Source organism: Sardina pilchardus, chromosome 7 (genome assembly GCF_963854185.1).
Source record: "Sardina pilchardus chromosome 7, fSarPil1.1, whole genome shotgun sequence".
NCBI lineage: Eukaryota > Metazoa > Chordata > Actinopteri > Clupeiformes > Clupeidae > Sardina > Sardina pilchardus.
In genome coordinates this window covers 6558167-6570666 of record NC_085000.1, presented here as the reverse complement: position 1 = coordinate 6570666, position 12500 = coordinate 6558167, and the positions used below count along the sequence as shown (strand labels likewise).

At 51.3% G+C, this 12500-nt stretch overlaps 1 protein-coding gene across 1 annotated transcript in view; it reads left to right on the top strand.

The window, feature by feature from the left end:
• The window catches only part of prdm16 (PR domain containing 16), a 247835-nt gene that overhangs the window by 125682 nt on the left and 109653 nt on the right, over window positions 1-12500 (top strand). Inside the window, exon 3 of the mRNA XM_062542116.1 lies at window positions 406-456. Coding sequence (XP_062398100.1) covers window positions 406-456 — 51 coding nt within the window. The remainder of the gene's footprint in view (window positions 1-405; window positions 457-12500) is intronic.

The following is a 12500-nucleotide window of genomic DNA, read 5'->3' as shown; positions in this document are numbered from 1 at the left end:
TTCCCCGCTGCACACTCACTCACACACACACACACACACACACTACCCCGTCGTCAGGTTACACCCCAGGCGTTAAATCTACACCGCCACCGAAGACTCGGAGTCTGTTTGTGTGTGTGTGAGTGTATGTGTGTGAGTGAGTGTATGTGTGTGCATCTACCCGAGTTTGTGTGTGTGTGTGTGTGTGCACGCATTTGTGCTGTTACTTGATGTTAGCTCCATGGTTTGGCACGTTTTCATATACCACTGAAAGGCGAAAAATATTTAAATGACAAACAAAAACATTGAAAACTCTTGCAATTTCAATGAAAAAGCCATTTATTTTCCTATTGTCTACGCTCCAACTGGGATTTGAAGTATGTGTATATTAAATCTCTTCCTCTCTCTCTCTCTCTGTGTTCACAGCAGATGCTGAACGATCATGACGTCTCGTCCCAAGATGGCTGCATCAAAAAGGTAGGCCGTTCTCCACATCCTGGTTCACCTCTCTCGGGGATCCTCCATCCCTCCGTCTCTTGTTCTCTCCTCGCCATGTTCTTCAGCACGCCTCCATCAGCTGGCCCTGCGGCTGACGCCAACGTGTCCACCTTCACGAGATGTTTGACCAGCTCAGTGGGTGGACGCACTGCACTCAAACCACACTGACCGCACACATCTTGAAAAACACAAACACAGCCTGTAGTGACCATAAGCTGGATGAATGTACTGTACCTTTATGATCTAGTTTGGTAATTGGACCTGACACAAAACATAGAGACAGACCAAGTTCAGAATGATGTGTAATGAAACAGAGAGAGAGAAAGAGAAAGAATAGAAGAGAAGAAGGGAAGAGAATGTATCAGATTGGACCCTAGTGTGGGCCCAGGCCCTTGTTCTGGAGAAAAGTAGCCAGATCAAGACCAGATCCGTCTCTGCCTCAGTCCAAGGTGATGACCCCTGGTGTAGAGAGATAGCTGGGCTCAGACACAGCCCTGAGATCAGAGAGCCTCCCTGAGCAGATTCCCCTCAGCAGATAGGCTCCCGGGAGGCTCCCGAAGCGCTCGCTCTCTTTTACGAGGTGATACATTTATTGCGGGGCTGGGCAGTGAGCCTTTTACGGCCGACGGGAGGTGGCCAGGGCGGAGAGGTAGCCAGTTCAAGTGTAAAGTTAACGGAGCGTGGAAGAACAATAGTCAGACACCTGTTTAGAGGATCAGAGAGGAGGTCAGGGAGGAGGCCAGGGAGGAGGCGCACATCAGCAGGAGGTGTCAGGTCTCAGAAAGAGCCTCCGTGTCTGCTGTCGTACCGACGAGACAGTGTGTTACCGTCCATGGACTCGCACATAGTCATGTAAGCTAATGGACTAACTGATGGACAGTTGACTGACTATTTTTAAAACATTTTTCAGAATCTTGACTTTGCCTTCTCAGATGTTTTGGCGCGGCAGAGAGCTGTAAGAAATGTAGCCGAGGCTACGCAGTGAATTGCATTTTGGTACACAGTTGTTTTCTGACCGAAAGGACATTTTCCCATTTTCAACAGGCTTAGTGGTCAGCCGTTTCCTTGCTTATCTGAGTCCTGCCAACTTGGCATATGTGACATGTAGAAAGGAATCCAAGTGGACATGTCCTAATGGGCCGGAGTATGATGTCACATTAATGCAGTAATTGGAAGAGGCTTTGGGTCTAAGACTGAAATTGCCTGACATGCCCGTCGAGGAGGAGTGAATGGCAGGGTCTGGCTGGGGCAGCCCTCTGTAGACATACCACACATTTCAGCAGGATCACTCCAAAAGACTCTGTGATGGATGCTTTTAGCCGTGATTTTTCTCTGCCTCTCTCTCCGTCTGTCTCTCTCTCTCTCTCTCTTTGTTTCTCTCTCTCTCTCTCTGTTTCTCTCTCTCTCTCTCTCTCTCTCTCTCTCTCTTTCTATTTCATGAATGTTTTTGTGCAAATAAACCAAATTGAGTGATTGAAACGGGTAATCCAGCACCAATGTTTGTACGCTCCAGCACTCAGACTTTTTCTGTGTGTGTGTGTGTGTGTGTGTGTTCACAGTAAAACATTCGCAGGGAACTCGAATGGCACACGAAAAAAACAGCCGTTTAACATTCAGAAGAGTTCTGCCTTTGTTTGCTGTTTTGAATGCACCTCTGGCATAGTCTGTGGGCAGCTGCGATGCGATCTGTGCACTCTCCTCTCTCCGGTCCCGCTGGCCCAACGCTGGCCCAGATCTGGCCCGGGTGATGTCTGCCTGTGGCGGTTTTGGCTGTTTTGGCTGTTCTTGGCCAACGAGCGCTGGGAATGAATGAATGAATGAGAGGGTGGCAGAAGCCAACAGGCTGCCGTACGCTAGCCAAAGTACCGAAGAGAGCCCAGAGCTGCTGCGGTGTGTGTGTGTGTGTGTGTGTGTGTGCGTGGGTGTGTGTGTGGGTGTGTGTTTGCGTGGGTGTGGGTGTGTGTGTGTGTATGTGTGTCTGTGTGCGTGTGTGCGTGGGTGGGTGTATGTGGGTGTATGCGGGTGTGTGCATATGTGTATGAGCATGTGTGTGTGTATGAGCGTGTGTGTGTGTGTGTGTGTGTGTGTGTGTGTGTGAGAGAGAGAGAGAGCGCTCCAGGGCTTACCGCCTCCACTGGGCCGGGCTGGACCGCCCCGGCACTAGCTCTGCCAGGGGGAGTGGGCGAGGCGGGCTGATTGGTCTTCCTGAGGTCATTGCGGAGGTCGTTGGGAGGTTGCGGAGCGGCGAGCTCATTATGCTCCCAGCAGAGCGGCGAGGCCCGGTCGGCACCGGAGCTCGCTCGTTCCGGGTACCACGGCAACCGCACGCGGCCTGGCCGACCACACACATATTCATGAGCCATTATGAATCCCATTACTCATGTACTGGGACAGCTCAGTGGATGTGTCCCCTGTGAACGCCCCTCCTCACCCATGCTCACCCCAGCCTCACACACACACACACACACACACACACATACACACTCACTCCCTGCCCCAACTTTTTCCATCTGTGCAGCACAGGTAACTGACTGTATGGTCATCAGCCACCTACCTACCCTGACACAAGCACACATACTTGCGTGCTCAACACACAGTACACAGTACATACACAAAATCACGCTCAAACACACATGCAACCACACACACATACAGACAGACACACACACTCACACATACAAACACACTCCCACACACATGCCACCACTCACTGACTAACATGAGTTCATGCAGCGTTTGCGTCCCCCCGCCCCGTATTTGCACCTTACTCACCCCCGGCTCACACACCATCAAAGCGTGTGACTCGCCTCCTTCATGTGTGACTAGTGAGGTGGTCAGGCGTGGAGGATGTGTGGGTAAATATTTAGGATTCCTGACCTGCGTCTGCCTCTTCCTGCTGACCCCTGTCCACTCCACGCCCCGCTGTCCGTCACTAGCCTCAGCACACAGAGCCCAGTGTCCAGCACCCCACCCCACCCTTATGGCTTCACCTTTCAGAAATACCTGGTGGACGATACGGAGGGTCCTGCCTGAATGGGCAGTTTGACACTGACCCAAGAGATGCCTGCACAGACCCCACGCCAAAGGAATGTAATGTGACCAAATCAAAATGATGGCAGGATATTAGACAATTGGGGGGGGGGGGGGGGGGAGAAACGTAAAAAAAACTTGTGTTTGTGTTTTGGCAATTCTCTTGAATTCCTCTGCCTATGACCAAACCACAGTCGTGAGTATGTCCTATACTGTACCAAGCCCACTCTGACTCAGGCCATATTGCTTCACTTTAGAGGAACTTCAGAGCAAGACATGTCCCTGGAATGTTCTAGAATATTCTCTTTGCCCTGCTTCCCCGTGGGTTCTGATGGTTATCCCCTCAGCTCTTTCTCCCTTGGTGTTCCCTCAGTGTGCGTGTGCGTGTGTGTGTGTGTGTGTGTGTGTGTGTGTGTGTGTGTGACTGTGTGTGTGTGTGTGTGTGTTCTGAGGAGCATGACTGTGTGGGGGTTAGCTGGAGAGCTGGATCTCCTTCTGTTCCTCTCAAAAGGGAGAGCCGTCTGCGGAGCGCTACTGGAATGAAAACATCTGCGCGGCGGATAATCTCGAACATTATCTCCGCCTCTCCCGGCGTGACCTTCCCCTGACAGCCCGCCCAGACGCTCCGAGCGGCGCTAAAGCCGGGGCGAGCCGCTGGACGCTCACGCCGGAGCGCGAGTATTATCACAGCTCCGAAAGCCCTCTTAGGCTAAATCCCGCCGGATAGATGGCAGCTCAAGACGAGCCCGGGGCCGAGCTGAGCTAAACGAAGTGTGTGTTTGCGTCCGTGTCTGTGTCTGTGTGGGGGCGAGGAGGGCAGGAGGTGGGGGGGGCAAAGCCCTCTTTCTTTTCGCTTTCTTTCGCTTTCGGCGAGGCCGGTCATTTTTTTATTTATTTATCTCCGACAAACGCCCGACAAACAAACGAGAAACGAGACACTTGTGTGGAGGCATTCATAAGGCGTGATGGTATCAGTGGCGTTAAGCAAGATAGCGGTCGCACGTCTGTCCTCTCAAAGAGCAGCACTATCTTTCTGATTTATCCTGTTTATCCCATGGCCAGTGAGGACGCGAGGACACACACCACACACACACACACACACACACACACACACACACACACACACACACACGCACACACACACGCACACACACACACACACACACACAAACAAACACAATTGCACACATGTGGTAATCCCACATTCACAAGACACCTCATCCGTGGCCTGTCTGTGTGTGTGTGTGTGTGTGTGTGCTGCCGGACAGATCTGAAAAGGCCCGTGGGCGATGCGGGGACTGATAGCGAGGTGGTGACGAGGTGTCATTACAGGAAATCAATGGCTTGTGATTGCAGCGCTGCAGATCTGTGTGAGCAGGGGCCACAGGGGCCACAGGGGCCGAGCGAGTGAGACCCGCTACGCTGCGCTGCGCTGCATTGTCCTGCTCCTGTCCTGCTGGATCAGACCCAAATGAATACGTCTGTCTCTATCTCATTAAACGTCCTGCGTTATCTGCTCTCTTTATCTGCCTCCCCTTCTCTGCCCCCCACTCACTCACTAACAGCATCAGCCATCAGCATCAGCATCAGTCTGCTCTGTCTGCTGCTGTCTTCTCCTGCCCTCAACTCCACTCTAGTGATCTCTGCTCTTTGAGCTCATACTGAGGGGGGGTAAATGGGTGGGTGAATGGATGGACAGACAGATGGATGGACGGATGGATGGATGGAAGCATGAAGGGATGGATGGATGGATGGATGAATGGATGGAAGGATAGAAGCATGAAGGGATGGATGGATGGATGGATGAATGGGTGGAGAGCAGACAGGACTGGAGTGGAGGCAGCATGTGTGTGCTCTAGTGTGATGGAGATTAATGGGCCGACTGACGAGCAGGCGGAGTGGCCAGACGAGGCGTAGGCGCGTCCACTCCACTCGTTATCTGTGCCCCTCGCTAGACGGCCGTGGGTGGACGCGTGGGTGGTCATGGCTGATTACTAACACCAGTTAAAATTGACCAGAGGGAGCGAGGGGGGAAATTTGCACATTCGCTCCAGGAGAGAAAAATAAGGGACCGTCTAGGCGTCTACACATTCCCTCTACTTTTGAACATCAGAATCAGTTATAGCCAAAGTCATTCGGAGTCATTTGGACTGGTTTATGTAATAAGTGTATACGGACTGGGGTGGCTGTGTGTTTTGGAATAGGATGAAGGAAAGTTTGTATAGAATGAGATTTAGAGAACTCTTTAGAGAACTCCCCTCTTTACCCTCTGATTTTAGGGAACCGGAAAACTGGTGGAAAGGCAAGGTGTCGAATGCCAGTTACCAAGGGTGTGTGTGTGTGTGTGTGTGTGTCTTTGTGTGTGTGTGTGTGTGTGTGTGTGTGTGTGTGTGTGTGTGTGTGTGTGTGTGTGTTTGTGTGCGCGCGCAGGGCCCCTAATGTGGGCTTGATGTGGCCAGGGAATTCTCCCTTTAGATTGGCTCTTAAATAGGCTGAAATTGATGAAGGTTATTAAGGTCCAGCGAGCCTCACAGGTCAGTGGCATGGAGCGCCTAGCGATCTGCTGCCGCAGGGCATGCTGTTTAAATGTGATGATTGATTGATAATTATGATCATTTGTTTGAAATGATTATCTGGATATTATAATCACCGCCACTGTGGCCAGGACCCGCCTGGATCCTTTTCCATAATGTGCCCCATCACAGATGCCCCCAGGTTACAAAAGGAGGTGTGTGTGTGTGTGTGTGTGTGTGTGTGTGTGTGTGTGTGTGTGTGTGTGTGTGTGTGTGTGTGTGTGTGTGTGTGTGTGTGTGTGTGTGTGTGTGTGTGTGTGTGTGTGTGTGCGTGCGTGCGTGCGTGTGTGTGTGTGTGTGTGTGTGTGTGTGTGTGTGTGTGTGTGTGTGTGTGTGTTTTGTGTCTGTGCAATTTGTGTGTCTAAATGTATGTGTAAATGTATGCTTTTCATGTGTGCATGTAATGTGTGTGTGCGTGTAGATGTAGTTTCTGTGTGTGTGTGTGTGTGTGTGTGTGTGTGTGTGTGTGAGAGAGAGAGAGAGAGAGAGAGAAAGAGTGTGTGTATCAATGTAGTCTGTGTGTGTGTGTGTGTGTGTGTGTGTGTGTGTGTGTGTGTGTATGTGTGTGTGTAGATGTAGTCTGTGTGAGTGTGTGAGTGTGTGTGTGTGTGAGTGTGTGAGGGGGTGATGGGATACGAGTCGGGGCCTCTCTCTCTTCTCCCCAGGGCCAGTGGGGTCTGATGAATGATGACCCTTCCAAGCTGGAAATCACACTAGAGTAAACAGAGCGGGGCTGTTAACTATCTGTAGCGGGGCAGTTATACGCCAGCCAGCACCGCCCAGGGGCTTTAGGGGGGCCGCCAAGAATGCAAGACCCCCGTTAGTCCAGCCAGCTCCACACACACACACACACACACACACACACACACACTGCCCCCCTACAACACCCCATTCCCCGGACCGCAGAGGGTTCTGGCCACTGCTGGGAAAGGAACTTCTTCATATTCCCTCATCCTCTCTCTTTTCCGTCTACACCACTCCCTCGTTCCTCACTCTCACTTTCTCTTTGGGTTTTTTTTTGTCCCCTTTTTTCCCTCTCTGTCTTTTTTCTGTATCCCTCCGTTTCTTTCTCATTTTCTCTCGCTGTCTCTCTGTCTGTGTTGTGTGTGTTTGTCTCTCTGCGGTATCGTTTAGTGGTTGCGTACAGCTCTTGAAGAGATGTTTGTTTGTTTGTTATTCTTCTTCATCATGTCAACCCCAGTCATAACGCGTCTTGTAAATCTTTTACAATGAGACATTCCTAATTTAATATCTCATTGTATTTCATTTTTATGTCATTTTTTTTCTCTCTGTTTGTTTATTTATTTTTGGCTTGTTATTAAGTTATAAGTTATTTATGTGTAGCATCTTTTGGGCTGACCAGGGGTCATCTGTGAGTGATCTGTGGCGTTTGACAAGGTTTCTGAGGGACCGTTTGCTGCCTTCTGGTTGGTGCAGAGCACCCATGTGGCGGAGTGCAGTTTTGCACAGAAGAACATGCTTGTTCAATTATACCACACAGACTTCCCGTACGGCCTGAGTGTGTGTGTGTGTGTGTGTGTGTCGTGTCGTGTGTGTGTGTGTCTCCCCCCCCACACAGACGCTCAGAAAACACCCCGCGCCCGGCCCTGTTTAGCTTTCCCTGTCCCTGCCAGCCGGCGATGTGTAAGAAAAATATTTGTGGTTTTTCGTGCCCCACGATGGGATGACTTAATGATAATATCATTGCTTTCCTCTGCGGGCCGGGTTTCACTTTAATGGTCCTGACTGACATTTGGGCTGTTATTTTTATGCCGGGGCCTTGTGTTGATGTCTTCAGCCGCGCTGTATGTGTGGAGGGGTTTCCGTGACGACGCGCGCACGAAAAAACAGCCGTGGAATCGGAATCATAACACATGAAGCATCTCCCAACGATGACAGGCGTGGACGTTTTTTTTTTTTTTTTGCGCAAACCGCGGGCGAACTTGTGCTCTCGATGTGACAGCGGAACTAAACTGTCGGCTGGGTCCATGGGAAAGATGGGCACGGAGGGATCGGCAGGGTCCACTTGGCGGAGTGTGTGTGTGTGTGTGTGTGTGTGTGTGTGTGTGTGTGTGTGTGTGAGGAGGGGGGCTGGGCCAGGATGATGGGCAGCAGAGGGGTGGGATTGACGGGTGTGACGGGTGGAGTAGGGCGTGGCCGGCGAGTTTGACGGGCAGCGTCGGCGGTGGCCACTGGGCTGGTCACATGTGGCAGAGGGGCGCGGAGGGCAGGTCCCCGTCATGTGTCCCCGTAGCCACGGAAACAAACGAGCCTTTCTGTGGGGTCTGTGGGAACCGTCCTGTCAGAAGGGGGGGGGGGGGGGGGGGGGGGGGGGGGGTCAGGAGGGAGGATGGGGGGGGCAGAATGCTGTCATTATGCAGTATTACGCATCTTGCACATCACAGGAGAACACACACACAGGAACGCACGCACACACACATACACATACACATACACACACACCAGTCCATGGGCTTGTGAGTTTTATTATAATTCTCTGCAACTCACTTGCAGTGGCAAATCTTTCAGCAGCACTGCAATGTGTTTTTTATATTTACCGTAATGTGTGTGTGTGTGTGTGTGTGTGTGCGCGCACAAGTGTGTGTGTGTGTGTGTGTGTGTGTGTATTACACTGGTCATTGAGTAAAGGCTCATCTGCAGCCGACCAATGCTGGAATTCAAGTGGGAGAGAAGAAAAAAAGCGAGTGAGCAAGAGAAAGTGAGTGAGAGAGAGAGAAAGAGAGAGAGAGAGAGAGAGAGCGATTGAACAAGTGGGCGAAGGGATGGAGCGAGGGGGTGAAAGGGGAAATGGGAGGGCGCTGAAAGAAAGAGTGCTGTATAACTCTCCTTTACTGCGTCAGCCCTCCCCCTCATCCCTCTCTTCCTCCCTCCTCCTTTCCTTCCCTCCCTCTCTCCCTCACTCACTCACTCGTTTGTTTTCCTTCTCCTACTCCTGCTTCTTCTTTTTTCTTGGTCGTCTTCCTCTGAATGGACAATTCCTTCTCCTCTCACGCCCACCTCTCCCTTTCTCTCTCTCTCTCTCTCTCTCTCTCTCTCTCTCTTTCTCTCCTCTCTTTCTCTGACACAGAGGATCAGACAGTAGCCTGCTCTGTCCTGGGAGAGAGAATCTTCTCCTCTTCACACACACACTTACATACACACACACACACACACACACACACACACACAGCCTCACATGCTCTCTCTCACACACACACGGAGTGGGAGTCCATTAATTCAACACTCTGAATGAAGGGGTCGGCTGGCCCAGGCTACCGTGGCAACAGCGTGTGGGCCGATCTGCGTTGCCATGGCAGCCAAAGATTGTGAAAGGAGAGTGAGATGGAGGAACTGTTGCGGAGCATGACTCCACCACGTTCCGTCCATCTGTTCTCTGGGCTGGAGTTGGTTCTCAATGTGGGTTCTTCAAATCGGTTCTCGGTGCAGGTTCCTCTTTGATTGGGCACTCCTGGTTCTCCATGGTCCTGTGTTACACACACACACACACACACACACACACATACATTGTGTTCTTACTGATTAACTCTCATGTACACACACACACACACACACACACACACACACATGCACAGTGTACTTACTTTTCTTGATGCCTTCACACTCACTCAACACCAACAACCTATGCAACTGTTTATCATATAGATGCTGACTCGTTCTGACTTTATCTCATGTTCCTGAATTTTACACACACACACACACACACACACACACACACTCTCTCTCTCTCTCTCACACACTCTCACACTCACACGCACACACAAACTCTCTCTCTGACACCACACACACACACACACACACACACACACACGCTCATCCACCCTCAGAACACATTATGCAAAGCCACGTACAACTTTCAGCAAGTCTCTTTTTCTTTAGGCACAAGCCCTTTATGCTCTTTTCTTCCCTCTCTCCCTCACCATCTCTCCTCCATCGCTCTGTCTATCCCTGTCTCCCCTGCTTTTCCTCTCCTTTTCTCTCTGTCCTCTCTCTCTATCTCTCTCTCTCTCTCTCTCTCTCTCTCTCTCTCTCTGTGTGTGTCTTGTTCTTCCTCTCGGGCACTAAGTGCTGTGCATTAGAAGTGGAGTAGCACAAGAGGGAGCATTTCTCTGAGCAGGAGCAGACAGCGCAGACACAGAGAGAGAGAGAGAGAGAGAGACACACACACACACACACACACACACCTACACACACACACACACACACACACACACCTACACACACACACACACACACACACACACACACACACACACACACACACACACACACACACACACACACACACACACCTACACACACACCTACACACACACCTACACACACACACACACACACACACACACACACACACACACACACACACACACACACACACACACACACACACACACACACGCACACACACACAGACAGAGAGAGAGCCCAGACATCAGAGGAAGCTGCAAGAAATGCTGAGAAATGCAGGACGAAACCTCCGTCTCTCTCTCTCTCTCACACACACACACACACACACACACACACACACAGAGAACGAGAGAGAGCTTTTAGCACAGTCAGCCTTCTCTGTCTCTTTCTCTTTCTCAGCTGGTTTGTTTTTCCATAGTCCTGTCTCAGCCCAGCATAGCCCAAACGCCTCAACTGATAGAGAGAGACAGTGAGGGGATGTGGGAAAGGTAGAGAGAGGAGAGAGAGAGGGAGCGAGAGAGAGAGAAGAAGAAGAAGAGCCAAGGGAAGAGAGACTGAAAACAGGGAAGGTGAGAAACTCGGAGCGAAAAGAGAGAAGAGAGTCAGAGGCCAAGAGAAGGAGAGAGAACGAGAGACGGAAAAAGAGAGAGACAGTGACAGAAAGAGAGAGCGAGAGTGAGGGCCCTCCTGTGATGGTGGAATGCTAGAATGCCCAGGAGACAGAGAGAAAGACAGAGAGAAAGACAGAGAGAGAGAGAGAGAGAGAGAGTGCCCCTCTGCCAGCCGACTCCTGTCTGCCAGAGAGACAGGCCATGTCTAGAGACTCCACCCGCCCCGTACGTCCACACCCCCGCCCCCACCCTTCCCCGCTCAAGGTCATGTGAAAGAAAGAACACGCCTGACTCTCCTCCACCTCCCTGACATGAGTCTCCTTCACTCCCCCCCCCACCCCCCTTCATACTCCTCCCCTCCCAAAAAAAAGCCTTACCACTGCCCCTGTTGAATATTTTAGGCCAGACAAAACATTAGAAAAACGCTGCTAAAATATGTGGGCTTCGGGGACTAGGGGGGAGATAGAGTGGAAGGGTGGGGGCAGGGGTGGGTGTAGAGTGGGTATGAGGAGAGGAGTATGCTCTGCTTGGAATTTTCTTTGGGGCGGCGGGTGGGGGGCGGGTGGGGGTGTGGGGGTGGTGTTAGTGGCAGTGGAATGACGGCAGTTGACTGATCCGAGCTCTCTGAGGACAGCTGAGCGTCTCCGGAAACATTAAGAGCCCTCTCTCTGGAAGGTTCTGGAAGGCCGCGGAAGGCTCCGGTGGCCGGCTGCTGGTTGTCATTCCTCGGGGCGGGGGCCCGGTGGCGACGGAGGGGTCCGGCTCTCAGGCCCTCTGGCTGGCCCCTGGGGTCAGATGCGCCGCCAGCTGAGAGGTAACGCCACGGGGGGGTGGGTGGTGGCAGGGCAACGCTCGAGACGACAGCTCTGTCAGTATCCCAGAATGCCTTTGGGTGGTGAGATGATGGCCCCCTGTCAGTGGACGTGACCCTGAAATGCAGCAGCCACGATGACAGAGATGATGGGAAGCAGTTGAGATCTATTCAGATCAGTTCCAATAGATGATCTGGATCATCACGCCGTCCTTTTATTTAAACAGCATGCCTAAGAGGGCACAACATCAGCTGTCCTACTTGTTGAGCCCAAGTATTCTTAGGTGTATTTCAGTATGCTAGTACTAAGGCTGCTTTCTGAACTGTTAAAGAAGTGCAGTCTGCTTTGCAAAAGACATAAATAATGTTATGGTAGGCCTCATATCAATAGGCAGGTGGAATCAGATTTCATTTTTAGTCTTCTTCTTGCTGCATGTTTGGTGGAAATACCTCTAAAACCACAGCATTTTCCTGTTGTATGCCATAAGCTAATTATGGCAATCAAAATAAATTAAATAATGATAGATTGTGAGTATGTAAATAACCCCGTATATACAGTAACAAGAACAATCAGATATACATATTCTTTAATAAGCCTTCATTAAGACCACTTCCTGGTCACCTCCTGTCCTAGAAGTGGCTGCTCTATGGCCTGTTCTCCAGGGCTGCGTGGGGTCTCCCTGCCTCCTCCGAAGGGGCTCAGGTGATCTGAAGAGGCGACAGGTATAAAGAGTCCATCCCTCATCCCCACTCACCTGCCACCTTCACAGCCCTGGCCTTCTTCACAGCTAA